General features: G+C 32.2%; 1 protein-coding gene across 3 annotated transcripts in view; it reads left to right on the top strand.

The window, feature by feature from the left end:
• LOC130894842 (trafficking protein particle complex subunit 10) overlaps positions 1 to 15,416 on the top strand; it is a 34,611-nt gene extending 19,195 nt beyond the window's left edge. For 2 of the 3 annotated variants that reach the window (XM_057801853.1, XM_057801852.1), the window contains 12 exons: positions 347 to 564; positions 621 to 807; positions 859 to 1,061; positions 1,114 to 1,389; positions 2,154 to 2,360; positions 7,266 to 7,451; positions 7,509 to 8,261; positions 12,477 to 12,737; positions 12,793 to 12,960; positions 13,011 to 13,391; positions 13,453 to 13,774; positions 14,838 to 15,416. In XM_057801853.1, coding sequence (XP_057657836.1) covers positions 1,041 to 1,061; positions 1,114 to 1,389; positions 2,154 to 2,360; positions 7,266 to 7,451; positions 7,509 to 8,261; positions 12,477 to 12,737; positions 12,793 to 12,960; positions 13,011 to 13,391; positions 13,453 to 13,774; positions 14,838 to 14,959 — 2,697 coding nt within the window. In that variant the 5' untranslated portion in view covers positions 347 to 564; positions 621 to 807; positions 859 to 1,040 and the 3' untranslated portion in view covers positions 14,960 to 15,416. Of the gene's footprint in view, positions 1 to 124; positions 292 to 346; positions 565 to 620; positions 808 to 858; positions 1,062 to 1,113; positions 1,390 to 2,153; positions 2,361 to 7,265; positions 7,452 to 7,508; positions 8,262 to 12,476; positions 12,738 to 12,792; positions 12,961 to 13,010; positions 13,392 to 13,452; positions 13,775 to 14,837 lie in introns of all 3 variants that reach the window. The other variant, XM_057801851.1, reaches the window with a different exon arrangement.
• The last annotated feature ends 153 nt before the right edge of the window (positions 15,417 to 15,569 follow it).

The following is a 15,569-nucleotide window of genomic DNA, read 5'->3' as shown; positions in this document are numbered from 1 at the left end:
ATTTAGAAGAATTATACACGTCAATTCGCTTGTCAACTAAGTTGTCAATAAGTAGTCACTTTGGAAGTCCAATATAAATGGGAGTTTAATGTAGTAACATAACTTAAAATTACGTTTCCATTAGTGACAGAATGATATCCAGTCATATTATGGTGGTATATTGAAATATTGCCGGGATATAATGTAAAAATGATTTATTTTGTACCGCCTGGATAGAAAGTATTTTGATGATGAATGGAACTGAATTAAAGGATGAAGGGTCATTAATTGACCGTAGACCCATTATAACATGTGCGTTATATTGAAATAATTAACTCAAATTACGTTTAAATTAACTTCGATTTAGGTGCAGGAGAAATAGAAGTTTTCTCAACTATCGAGGACAATCTAACAGAGGCTCTTCCTCAAGAAACTTATGAATGGAGAAGGACATTCGGTAGGCCGATTCGATCTGTTCACATCGGTGCAGTCTTTATACCTTATAGTCCAATCGCGTTAAGCAAAGGAAGTGGTTGGGATTTGATAAGACAACCATTATTTCATATTTATTGGACAGATTGTTCAGTAAGAAATATGAAAATATTTCAAATATTTTCAAACTACAAATGAACTACTTTTAGGATTTGGAAGCATACAAGACTACCATTAAAGAAGATATAGAAAATTGGTTAAAGGAACTTACTGCTAAAGAAATATCTGATTGGCTGATTGTTGTTGTTGAAAATTTCGATGGGAAACGAACAAATAAATTGCTACCAAGGACAACAGTCCTGGATAAGATCAGGGCCGATTTTGCACCTAAACAAGGTAAGTTTATTATATCAGGTAATGGGATTTTCAATTAAACATCAATTACAGGCGATCGTTGTATATCTGTGATAAATCCTGGTAAAATTGAATCCCGATCGGCAGATTCATGGAGGGGTTTAGTGAACCGTATAAGGCATTTATTATTAACAGCTTATGCTAAAGCAGTATACAGATTAGAAGAATATGTACGACAACAAAGAGAAAAAAGAAATGAATCAGGCTGGAACTTTATGCAATATTTTTCACTTCAGGTTAATACAATCCATGATATAATATAGTTAAGCTAAAAAAACTAATTTTCAGGAGGAACTTGCTCAAGTATTGGAAATGTTGGGTTTATATGACGAAGCTTTAGTACAATATGATGAATTGGATGCTCTATTTTCCCAATTCGTGGTAAATGGGGTTACTAACGACTGCACAAATTGGTTAAATGATTTCCAGAAACCGCTACAACGATGGCACGGTTTGAAATTAGGGCATTCCGCTTTACCTAAAGATCCCTCAGTTTTAGAATTAAGAGCTTATCTATTTGCTAAACAAGCTCACATGCTGCTACTCACCAATAAAGTTTGGGAGGTAAATTATTTAATTTTTTTCAAATTTTTATATTTTACTGGAGATTTTTGTTAAATAATTCAAGTAAGAAATAATTTTAATAAAAAAAACCTTTTTTGCACCTTTTGATGATAATTTTGTTATTAAATTACAATTTTTAATAATATAAAATGATTAAAGGAAATTCTGAAAATTGCTTTGGCAGTTAACATTTTGTTTTCTTTCAACTCACCACTTTCAGCTGATTACCAATGCAGATTATTATGTCTCATTGTACTTTATGTATGTTTTTGCGAAAAACAAATTATTATTATCTTAAGAAGTAATATCTTTTAATTTTTTTGGTCTTACTTCATGTCTCTAATATGTATTCCATGTTTACTTTCCCTTTCTCCCAATGCTTCGATTTTATTCCATTCTTCTTCAAATTGTTACAATGTTTTCTTTTTTGCTTCTCAAGCCCCTTAATAGTGTCTTTGGGTCATTTATACCTTTTGGAAACTCAAGATACACTAATTTTTCTCTTTTGACTCATTCAAATGAAAGTTTTCTTTTTTTTTTGAACTCAAATAGTGCTTTATCTTTTTAACCTTAAGGGAAGGAGTTAATGAGGGAGTTGAGGGTTTGTAGAAAAATGATTTTTGAATAGATACAAAATTTGGCTGTAAATATCTGTTAAATAGTCATCTTAAAATCCTGAAAGGTATATAGGGTGAGACATTAATTAGATTTTTAATTTTCTTATAGTAGTTTTTATTCAAATGATTTTAATCTTTTTTTTTTAGATGGCGTCTCGTTGTTTACCTTTCTTGCATACTTGCTCCAGGGAGTTGTTGGTACTGGAGATAACTTCTCCTCCGGGTGCCGTAGCTTGTTGGTTGTTCCTAGCTGCTATGGAAGTGTTAAATATTTGTGATAAATTCAACCGAGCTGATGAAGTTGAAGAATATTCTTTACAAACTGCAGGAATTTGGGAATACGCCAGTCAAAAGGTTGAAATATTTTTACCCGACTGCCAGGAAGGGTTATGTTTTTAATGCGTATCTTGTATGTATGTATGTAATATTCTTTATTACCTTGTATCTCCAGAACTGCTTAACGGATTTTCACATTTGAGGTATCGTTAGATTTGTTTCATTAGCCCAAGTGTTCTTAGATAGGAGACATTTGAAAAAAAAACAAAATGGCGGATTTTGGACGCCATGTTGTGAGGTAAAAAAATTTTTTTACTACCAAGCATATCGAGTTGAAGGATGAAGATGAAGATAAAGGATTTTAAAAACTGATTGTAAATATGTATATAATTTGCAGTTTTAATATTAAATGGAATGATAAAAAATAGCTAATTAAAATAATTCAGACCTGTGCGGATAGATAGCACCACTAGGTTTTTAAAATGCGGTATCGTTACTTATTATGAAGCATCGGTCAGCGCGCAACAAACAATTCGGATAGATGGCGCCACTAGGTTTTTAAAACGTGGTATCATTGTGACTTCTTGTTATCTAAGACTAATATATTTACTACGAGGACAGACTTACATTTTTACTATAATTATAATTGTCTTGTGCGATTTAAATATCTTCATTATTGTGAGTTGCCCCAAAATATGAGGCAAGCTGGAGATACAACTTTTGTGGACATAAACAGTCTTCGCGTTGAAGAACTTACAATGCAGCAGTTATCTATCATAGCAAACCGCAGAGTACCGTTGATAGGGCCATTTGACGATGGAGAAGCTGTCAGAATTTTCCCAATAACTAGACTGGTTGATGCATAAAACGCGACTATGACAGAAAAGTTAGAAAAGCTCACAAAAGTATACACCGTTAGCGCTGTAGACATCTCATTGGATCCTAAAACATATGGTCAAAAACCACGAGAGGAATACTTACCTGAAGATCCTAATAAAATAGGAAAACCTGGAAATATCCTTGATTTTTTCGAAGCATCCTTGAAAATCTCTTCTTTATGAAAATCAAAGTTTTACTTTCACATCATAAATATTCTGAAAAAACTCCAGTTCGATTTCTGAGAATATAAATATATACATATGTACATATATTGTAGCATGTATAGAAAATGTTATTTTTTAGAAATACGTAGATTGACATGCATTAGTCACAATACAAAACTGTAAACAACTTTTTTTTCGATTCTCGGAAAATGAGCCGAGCATACACGTGTCAAAACACGTGACATTCGGGTGGACTTGCGGCGACTTGATTCTAACGAAGGGCAAACACCGGCAAACACTATACTCGTTCGAACTCGAATACGATAAAGCATAAACAGTCTCGTGTCAGTAGCAGGTTGACTTTCGCGAAAGTCACATGCTCATAATTTTGACATGGAGGAATCGTCCTTTTCATTTTTTTTTCGTGTGTAAATAATTCAGTACTATATCTTTATAAGTGAAAAGAAAAATGGGTAAAGGTACGTGTAAGTTTCAAGACGACTGGCTAAATAAGGAGTTACATCCTGAATTTTTCTGGGTAAAAAAGACAAAACTTGATTCTGAAGCGTGCTGTAGACTATGTAATACGGTTGTTGACATATCTCACATGGGTGTTTGTGCTTTGCGTTCTCACGCCAAAGGAAAAAAACATATAGAACGTGTAACCGCAAAAAATACAAGTCAGAATGTTCAGACTTTACTTTCATCGTCGCAATCAACGACACCGCCAATGCCGTCTACCTCGCAAAACGCGCCAGCAGAAGCTATTCTTACCTCGGAAAACATCAAGCTGTAACCGGTGTGACAAGTGCGGTCAAAATGATTTGATCAAACCGATCAATAATTATGTGTCGAAAGAAAGTGTGTCAAAGGCAAAGTTTTTTTGGGCGTTGAGTCATGCACATGAAAAAACTTCTCCACGGAGTGACGGTAAAAAAAGTGAATTATTTGGATACATGTTTCCTGATAGTGATATTGCTAAGAAATTTCAGATAAAAAAAAGATAAATTGTGTTACTCGATAACGTATGGATTAGGACCTCACTTTCAGAGCGAATTATCGAACGAAATTAGAAACTGTGAATTTTTTACGCTATCTTTCGACGAGAGTCTGAATAAAGTTGCCCAGAAAGGACAAATGGACGTTGTTGCACGCTTCTGGCATGAAAACAAAGCTGATACGCGATACTTGACTTCGAATTTCTTAGAACGTGCTACAGCAGCCGACTTGTTTGCTGCTTTTACAGACGATGTTATTGAAAAACACGGGCTTCTTATGAAGTTTCGTTGGATGGTTCGAACGTTAATAAAAAGTTCTTGAAAGATCTCGCTGCTTACTTGAACGTCAGTGAAGACGCTCCAAAATTATTAGACATAGGTACTTGCATTTTACATATCGTTAATGGCACTTTCAAAACTAGTCATAAAGATAGCAAATGGTTAATTGATAAGTTCTTACGTGCTTCGTACAATAATTTCAAGAACGTTCCATCTCGATGAGGGGCATACACAAAGTGCACTAAGACCAAAGTTTTTCCCGAAAAATATTGTGCCACTCGATTTTTGGAAAATTCGAAGGCCTTGAAAAGAGCTGATGATATTTTAGATGATTTAACAAAATACTTTGAAACTGTAAAAGATGATGGAGACGGTGATGGCGCAAGTTATACTGATAAATTAAGTAATATCAAAATCATAAAAGCTTCTTTGAAAAATGTATTTTTCAGGTCGAAAATTCGTTTTTTACTTTCTATTACTAATGAATTGGAGCCCTTTTTAACAAAATATCAGACTGATTGGCCAATGGTTCCATTTTTAAGGAACGATTTATTTACAATGATCAAAGATTTTATGGAAAGGGTAGTAAAAGGTTCTGTTCTATCTTCTGTGAAAACCATGAATGATATACTGAAAATCGATTTGACTAATAAATCAAATCTTCTGCCTGCTGTATCAGTTCACGTTGGTATTGCAACAAATACTACACTTTCGGCATTGAAAAATTCAAAGAATGCCGAAAGCTCTTGATAAAGATGTGACAAATGCTCCTACAAAAACCTCCTCTGTCATCTAAATTATTGGAGGGATCTGCTTGTTTTTCACCATTAGTAATGTTAAGCGAAAACCAATCTAAAAGACGTGCAGAAATTTTACTCACATATTTAGTGGAAAAAATCGTCTGAATGCTTTGCATGCTGACGAATTAAAAAAAGAATATAATCAATTAGTCTCAAGAGACAGTGTTAAAAATAAATTGAACACTTTTTATATACAAAAAATAGACTGGATATTTTCCTGCATGATATTTTTATCAGTGAAAAGGTGTCTGAAGAAATGCACCGTATTTTGAGAATTATAATCATCTTGTTTCATGGCAACGCTGATGTTGAGCGCAGTTTTTCATATAATAAAGAATTTTTAGTAGAAAATTTGCAAGAGGACAGTTTAATTGCTTTGAGGAATGTGCGCGTAGCGGGAGATGTAAAAGGAACGCACACAAACAAAAACAAGTTGTATTAGATAAAAAAAAATCAGATGTTCAAAAAGAAAAAGTAGCGAAAAAAAGAGCTTCCGAGAAATTGGCTGAAAATAAAATCCAACAAAAAAGATTACGAGAAAACTATTACTTACTAACTCCAGAGGCAGAAAAGTTAAGAAAACTAGCAAAATGAACTTTATAATGTTTTTATACGCTGAAATTGGTATTAATAAATTATTTAGTAAAATTACATCGATATATAATTGTTTTTATTGTAAAAATGTATCCTTGAAAAATGAAAAGTTCAACCCTTGAAATCCTTGAAATGTTCTTGAATTTTAGTTTTCACATTCGCTAGACACCCTGTGTAGGCTCTCGAGCCATGCTAAGACGGAACATCAATGTTAACCATGGGCTGGTTAACGGTGCTAGGGGTGTTATCCGACGAATAGATTGGCCAGCACTACGCAGAGAGTTGTTGGAGCCAGGAGAACTGCCACAAGCAGTATTTGTTGAGTTCGATGACCCAAATATAACAGGGAACCGACCTGGTATTGGAGTCCGGATAGAGCCTTGTGCTACAGAATTTGATGTTTTACGTGGTAAAGGCAAGATCGAGCGACGAATACTTCCCTTAATTTTATGCTGGGCAGCGACGATGCATAAATTACAGGGCACAACTTTAGACCGAGTAGTTGTAGATTTAAGTAGAAATTTATTTGCAAAAGGTCAAGCTTACGTTGCTTTGAGCAGAGTGAAGACTCTCTCCGGACTTGCTATTAGTTCTCTTGACTCTAACAAATTGCTTAATCAATCACATGACATAAACTCATTCAAGGAATTAATCCGGTTACGTAATCTTAACTAAAACGACATAAATAAAATAATAATTCAAAAAAAAATTAAAAAACCCGCCTGCATGGATAACTACAATTAAAAATCAACTGAAAAGACTGAAACAAGATGAAAATTCAATGATAAGGTATTTTAAAAAAATAATGATTAGGTACTTAAAACCAGAAACATAAATTGAAACAGTACCAAACCAATGTACCTGCATATTGTACACTTAGAAATATCAGCACGGTAGTTTTTTCACTTTTTTGCAACATTATAAACAGAATTGCAGGAAATTTAATGCTATGATAAATTATTATCTCTTTGTGCATGCCTCCGAATGTAATTCTGTTTATAATGTTGTAAAAAAGTGAAAAAACTACCGTGCTGATATTTCTAAGTGTACAATATGCAGGTACATTGGTTTGGTATTGTTTCAATTTATGTTTCTGGGTTTAAGTACCTAATCATTATTTTTTTAAAATGACTTATCATTAAATTTTCATCTTGTTTGAGTCTTTTCAATTGATTTTTAATTCTAGTTATCCATGCAGGCGGGTTTTTTTTTAATTATTATTTTATTATATATGATGAATATTTGAAATAATGATAATTTTTGTTTTAGATACGAAGTTTAGGGGAACTTTGCGGTTTAACGCCCGGTGAGTCTCCTACATCCGAACAACTTCATATTGTAGTGGGATTATCAGCCGGTATGGGAGATAATCCTGGTACTCCAGAAGATCCTTCACCTACAGATAAACTGAAGATAGCTTTGTGTTCGAAGGACGCTTTTAATAAAATGTATTTGGTGAGATTATTTCGATTATTTTATATTTATGTTGTAAATTTATTGATTTATTTTTAGGAATTGGCTGAACTCGCTATGGGTACTTATAAACACATCGGTCGGTTACGTTCTGCCAGGTTGGTTGGTAGGGAATTGTCTTCCTTTTACATACTGTTAGGGGAAACTCAAAAAGCAGCCGCTTTTCTCACAGATCTGCTCAAGACTTTCGAACAGGACGGTTGGCGTGAATTGGCGGCTCAAACTCAAATAGAATTAGCTGAATGTTTCCTCAAAGCTGACGATATTAAGAAATATATTTGTGCTTGTGCATCAATAGGTGCAGCTTTGGAAATAGACACTTTGATACGTTGGACTTATTTCGACGATATGTGTAAATGTGTTAATCTGTTAAAAGAACCTCTGATAGTGCCTTTTAGTGATATATTCAAAGTTATTAGTGTATGTGTTAAAAACGAAGGAAATATAATGCAAGATGACGATATTAAAGTTGAATTGATAATGGAATCGAACTTTCCCAAAGAAATTCTCTGTACGAAATTGGCGATTTCTCTAGAAACTGTAATGGAATCTGTTAAGGATAAGAAGTGCAAAGAGAAAATTTGTACGGGTAGAATTTTGACTGATAGAGATATGAAAATGGCGGATGGTTTGTTGCAGCGGTTGAAGATGAAAACGAATTTGGAATTCAAGCAGGATAAACAATTGGCGGCAGCCGGAGTTGCTTCGAAATTTACTGAATTGAGGAGGAAGAACAGCGCCCCACAACATTTGAAGGAAGAAATTGAGGAGTGTATCGAAGTCAATAATACAGTGAGTTGTTGATGTTTTTTTTGGAAATTTTTTTAGTTTGATTTGTAAGGAAATTGAATTAAGCTTTATTCGATATAGTTGCAGATTTTTATAGATTTATTTGTGTGTTAGTGTTAGTATTATCTTAAACAGTACCAACATCATCGATTCATTGATATATGTTGATAAATTTTCACCAAATTTGATGTATATTAATTTTCACAGGTTAAATTGTGTGTATAATGTCAAAATTCTTTCAAATAGTGTGTGTCTATCCTTTTGGAGCCGTTTTATCTAATTTATTCACAGGATTCATTAATAATTCGATGTTTATTAAAAACTTTCCCTAAATTGTGAAATTTGAATATTTTGACTCATTTGATAATATGGAGAGGGTTGAAACTATCTAAAATGATACTATTCAAGTTTTTTTGATCCTTCAAGGACATTTATTTCCTAATTTATCCACAGGATTCATTACACGGGTCAACATGAAATTTGACTTTGATTGCAAAGCATTAAATTTCGGTAGTTTAGGTCGTAATAAGACGGAAAAAAAATATATGGCATGAAAAACTTTGCTTTTGTGCTTAGAAGACTGATTGAACGAAATTTTTAAAAATCTCGGATTTTAATTTTTGATTGAAAATAAAACTATTGAAATAAAAATTTTTATTATTTTTATTAAGTTTTACTATCAAATTAGATTACAGAAAAGTGGAAAATAACTTAAAAGTGCACACTTTTACTTTTTCTTTTATGTTCATAGCTACTTTCTCTCAATAAACCCCAAATATAGTCGCCCATCATGTTTTCATTGTATTGGCCTTGATAGCGTTGTTCAAAATTCATGATGTCCTGATGGAAACGTTCTCCTTGCTCTTCGGAATAGGCTCCCATATTGTTTTTAAATTTATCCAAATGAGCATGCAGCATATGTACTTTTAATGACATCCTGCAGCCCATGGCCTTAAAATTTGTAAGCATATCCTCAACCAATTTTTCGTAGTTTTCAGCTTTATTATTTCCTAAAAATCCAGAAACTACTGCTTTAAAACTGTTCCAACTTGCTTTTTGAGTACGATTCAGCAACGTTGGAAATTTTTCATCGGCGAAAATCTGTCTTATTTGCGGACCAACAAAAACCCCAGCTTTAACCTTTGCTTCCGATAACTTCGGAAAAAAATTTTTTAAGTATCCAAAAGCTTCTGAAGTTTCATCCAGTTTTTTAACAAATTGTTTCATCAACCCTAACTTAATGTGCAAAGGCGGCATTTCCGCTTCAACAATCGGCTCAAATTTGACGTTCTGTTTTCCGACACACAATTCTGTTCTTACAGGCCATGACCGTTGAATATAGTGTTTAGAATCCGCTCTGCTATCCCACAAGCACAAATAACACGGATACTTTGTATATCCACCCTGTAGCCCCATTAAAAATCCCACTATTTTAAAATCTCCAATCAGCTCCCAGTTATACTCACGATACTTTACAGATTCAAGCAAAATTTTCTTTAAGATGTACTGAGTGAGCAATTGGAAGAGACGGAAATTTATTTCCGTTGTGCAATAGAACTGCTTTTAAACTTTTTGTAGAGCTGTCAATGAATAAACGCCATTCGCTAGGGACACAGGGTATGCCAATTGCTTCAAACATACCTTTAATGTCATTATAAAAACAAAGTCCATCTTCCTTCGTGAAAAACGTTGCAAACATTTCATGCCTAGTCCGCTGATCCGTGATCTTAACATCATCAAGCAAATTCCACTGTTTTAACCGAGAGCCTAGAAGCTCTGCTTTATTTTTTGGCAAATTTAAATCTCTAATTAGATCGTTAAAATCTTCTGAAGTAATGAGATAGTGTTTTGGTTGTTCAGGTGTAGGCAAAAACTCCTTATCGGAATTACTTTTATAAGAACTAAAAGATGAGCTACTTTTCTGCGATAATTTTTTTGGTGGCTCAGGTACTGGTCGTGTCAGGTCGTGAACAATTGGAGCAGAAGAAGATTCGAGGTCAGGATATTCAATAGGTTTTGCATTTTTACCTCTACGTCTTTTACTCGGATTCACCATACAAAAGTAGCAGTCAGTAATATGGTCTTTTGGTTCTCGCCAAATCCTTGGTATTGCAAATTTCATAGACCTTTTCTCACCTCGATACCAACCTAAAAATATAAAAATAAAAATTAATATGTCTATTATTTTGGATTCATCGCTTAATTAAATAAAAATTGCTTACCTTCCAAACACCTTTTACAATAACTACAAGCAACATGTGGAGCCCATGGCTTATCTTGATTCCGTACAGGACAGTCAAAATATGCTTCATAGGCTTCACAGAGAACGTGAGATGTCTTTAGTTCATATTTCACGTCTCGAACTTTAATAAATTGACCACATATAAAACAAAATGCATCAGCATCGTATTTGCACTTTCGTGACATTTTAAGTTATTCTGGGCTTGTAAATAACACCCGATGGTTGTTTATCACTCGGGTGCCATCTAGCGGCACAGTGTAAACGTTAATACCCCACTCTCACCGCGCGGTCTTTTTAAAAATATTAAAATCAATTAAAATTTATGAAAAAATTGAAAAATGAGTATTATTATTATAACTATCACAAAAGCAAACTTTATACCGAAAAAAGGTATTTTCTTTTCGTTTTTGTGCATAACTAACTGGAAAATAATAGTATAAACTTTAGGACAAAGAACGAAAATTTTTTTGTAGAGTCGTGTTATTAATTATATAATAAATATATCATAAATATAATATAAACAGTACTACTGAAGGTTTTAGTATCCTTTAAGGACATTTATTCACATAAATTACCAATTTTCCTAATTTTTTTGAAGAATGTACCTCAAATTCGATATCTACAAATTTTGTCTTGTTCGCAAAATGTAAAATTATTATTCTTTTGAATCATTTTTTTTCCTGATAAACATCAATTAATCAGATCACTATTTTGTTATTTATTTATATAAACCAACATTCATTTGACTTTTATTCAAAAATTTATACTAAATTTGATGTCTACAGATTTTGACACATTCGATTGTGTCCATAGTGTCAAATTAGTACTTCTCAAGCTTATTCTATGTTTTGAACAATTTTTTGTCTAATTTATTCACATAAATCACCAATAATGTCACGTTTTCTGTAAAAATTATTTCAAATTTGGTATCTGTAGATTTTAACAGGTTTTATTGTGTTCAAAATGTCAAAATCCTCTCAAATAGTAGTTTTTAAGTTTATTTTATTCTTTTGAATAATGTTCAGCTCTAATTTATCCATGTGAATCACCAATATTTTGACTTTTGTAAAAAATTTGTTCTAAATTTGTAATATGCTGATTTTGACAGGTTCGATTGTGTTAATAGCATCTAAATTGTTCGAAGTAGGACTCTTCAAGATTATTTTAATTTTTTTGAAAGTTTTTTTTCTCAAGTTTTGTACAAAAAAGGTCAGTCAGTAACATGAAATTAGTGGAAATATTTATTCTAAATTTGTAATATGCTGATTTTGACAGGTGCAATTGTTTTAAAAGCATCAAAATTGTCAAAATAGACAAGTTTATTTTAATGTTTTTGGATATGTTTTCCCCAACTTTCTTACAAAAAAAAGGTAATAACATGAAATTAGTGGGAAAATGTTTTCTAAATTTATAATATGCTGATTTTGACAGATAAAATAAGTCCACAAAAACCTGCAAGAATTCCACAATTTCCAAAAAAATTACTTCAAATTTGATATCTGTAGTTTTTGAGAAATTAAATTGTTTCCAAAATATCAAAATTCTCAAATATAATACCACAATTGTTTCCTACACTTCCAAATTATTTTTTCTAATTCATCCCCATAAACCACCATTAATTTTTAATTATCTTTTTGATTACTATAAAATTTCAGGTAACAAGCCATTACTGAACATATTTTTATATAATTCTAATATAATATAAATATTTTTTTACCATTATGTGACTTTCCAATTACAACCATCCTTGCAACGATAATTTGTATGAAAAAAAAAATCAATAAAAACACTTTATATTGAAAAATTGTTGAAAAATCGAATGTTTGTCCTTCGATACACCTTTCTAGTGGAAAAATAGTTCGATTAACTTTAGTAACTAGCAGACAAAAGACTGAAACTATAAATTAACAATTCATAAGCTTTACATTAATATAAACAAAGTCCCTAGTCCGTTTTTTAAATCTTTTATTTTCCAGCCTGTGGTGCTAACCCCAGGATTAAACCTAATAAGACTGAAAAAACGAGCGACTCAAATAGGAAAATACTACTTTGGACAAATATCGATACAAATAAAAAATTTGCACATAGTTTCTCAAAATTTAACACCAAAACTTACTTTCGAAGTAAACGAAGAACATCCAACGTTAAAACTATACAAAAAACCACCCCCTTTACTCACCGGTATAGAACAAAGTATGAATTTGATAATTACCACAGGAAGTTATATTTTAGATCCGGTATGTATTTGAACTACTTTGACATACACTATTAATAATTATCTTCATATTACAGAGCTCTATAATTAAATTGATAGCATCACCTGGTTTATCATTACAAACCGAACCGGAGGAGGCACCTTTACAAACTAATTTAGAAATTGAAGTTGGTAATAATCACCCGTTCAGTAGTACCAGAAGAAGTTTGAGAGTTTTAGCTGATCCTTTATGTAAAGATCATCAGGTAAGTAGAAAATTAATTAAATTAACCGATGAAATCATTTTTTTTTGTAGGTTACCATCCACGTACCATGGACAACTAAACCCATAGTTGTATCATTAGCTTTTACGCCACCCCTAACGTCAACATGGAAATTATTCACCGTATTAACCAAGAAATTCGTACAGATAACTGTCTCTTGTCATTGCGACGTCGATCTACTAGCTCGTGGTGTGGATTTAAACGTAGGAGAAGCTTGCGGTTTAATAGAAAAAAATTCCTGTGGGTCGAATCAAATTATTTCGAACGGTTGCAGTTATTCTTATATATGGGAATTGGTGTTGCAACCGGAAATTAATAATTCTGTTATCAAATGCGAATTTTCCTTAGTTTACAATTTGAACGAAGGTGATAATAAGTTGTATCGATATTTATTCGAAATAATCGATTATCAGGTGATTTAATAAACGATTTATTATATTTACAAATCGAATAATTTGATAAATCGTTTTTTAGACTCTTTATATATTGGACGCTGTAGTGGAACCAGCTAAGGGAAGCGATTTCCGTAAAGTCGGAATCGTCTGCCATCTACATCTGACTATTGAAAACGTTTCGTTTCCTCAATCGGTTAAACCGTTGGATTCTATAATGTACGAAGTATTGGCGGATCAATCATTGTGGGCGGTTTGTGGTAGAACTGCCGGTGTGGTTTCCTTCGAAACGCAGGAACGGTTTCAGACGGTCATTTTGGACGTTATGCCTTTGACTAGTGGATATTTACCTTTACCTCTTGTTAGAATTTCCAAGTATATACCAGCTGAAAGCGGATCGACAGGTGAATATTCTTGGTGTATTTATTGTTTTCTTCCACATTTCGTTCATGTTTCGTCATCTTCAGTCAACCGTTTACCTTTGGTCTCTGATACCTATTGATTGTTGTCGAGGCTTTTAATTATTTCTAAATTTTTCTCTTTTTTCTTTTTATTCGGGCTTCTATGTTAGTGTTCCGATACTCCTGTAGGTCTTCCTACTTCTTTTAATTCATAGTTTTATGATTATTTTTGTTGTTGTTATCCTTATTATGAATCTTTGTGCTTATATTTATCTTATTTTCCTCGTTCTATTTCTATTTTTGTTATATTTTCTCATTTCTTTTTATTCAGGTTTTTCTGTTACTGTTCTAGTTCTTTTTCTTAGTTTAATCCATAGTTTATTATCACATTTGCTGATCTAATGCTTCTTGTGAATCTTTTTACATCTATTTATGTTCATTTGGCTGATTTTATTATATTTTTTCGTTCCTCATTCTTCAGGTTCTTCCGTTAGTGTTCCGATATTTCTATAGGTCTTCCTACTTCTGTTACTTCTTTCAATCCATAGTTTCATCACTATTTTTGTAGCTGTTATCCTTATTATGATTCTTTGTGCTTCTGTTTATCTCATTTTGCTCGTTCTTTTTCTATTTTTGTTATATTTTCTCATTTTTTTTCAGGTTTTTCTGTTACTATTCCAGTATTTTTACAGGTTTTTCTGTTACCATTCCACTACTTTTGCAGGTTTAATCGATAGCTTATTTAATTTTTTTTTCTTTAAATTATGAGTTTTTATTATTGATGACCTTTTCTTTAACGTCTCTTCCTCTTTTCGTCCTATTGTTCATCCTAAGTAGTTACTCGATGACATTTTTCCAAATTCTTTCCATTTTTTTCAAAATTTCATGTATACTCATCAATTACTCCTCTTATTATCCGTTTATCCACTTTTATTTACTATTTATGACCTTTCCTTTAACGTCTCTTTCTCTTTTTGTCCAATTTTTACTTTTTAATAGTTACTTGATGACATTTTTCCATATTTTTTTTAAATTCAATATATTTTAATCGATTCTATTTATTTAGATAAATCAAAAAAAGCTGATACTCACCCTCGATTGGAACCCTTCAGTTCCGGTCAAGTTTACAACAAAAGTAAAGGGATGCAGGTGCACGTCATAGCGAATACGAACGAAAATGCACAGTAAGATTTTTTTTTTCAATTATTTTCTATATTATAAAAAGAAAATTTACGGGAAACTCATGTGGTTTTTTTATTAACCGGGTAACCTATTTTCGCCCTAATTTTTTATCATTTTTGTTACGACTGATTTTGTGCCAATATTATTTACAAAAAAAAATTGCCCAATTGTCCATCACACATACAGCGTTTATCAAAAACCTTGATCACAAATTTATTGGTTTATCATTATATATGAAAAAAAAATATTTAAACGGAAATTGTTAGAAAATATGGGAAAATAACATTTTTTTTAAATAATTTTGCTTCTCAATAGATATTTATTTTTTTTTGACTAACCGTCATAAATCTTGATAATTATTTTTTTTATGTACCTAAATTGTATATTATTGGTGTATATATATATAAATGTGTTTTTTGTTTAAACAATTGGTTACAAATAAATGTATATTTATTGTTTGTTACGAGTTTGTTTTATTTTGAATAAAATAATACAAACTCCACTGTCCCCCTTCCCTTACCCTCCCCACTCTAATTAAATGTATTACAACGTAGCGCCATCTTTTAATCATAAGGGAAGGTAAGTAACAATGTGTCGTATTTATATTTAAAAGCAC

This window comes from Diorhabda carinulata, chromosome 6 (genome assembly GCF_026250575.1).
Source record: "Diorhabda carinulata isolate Delta chromosome 6, icDioCari1.1, whole genome shotgun sequence".
In the NCBI taxonomy this organism is placed as follows: domain Eukaryota; kingdom Metazoa; phylum Arthropoda; class Insecta; order Coleoptera; family Chrysomelidae; genus Diorhabda; species Diorhabda carinulata.
The sequence above is the reverse complement of the archived record's forward strand: the minus strand, read 5'-3'. Positions and strand labels throughout refer to the sequence as shown.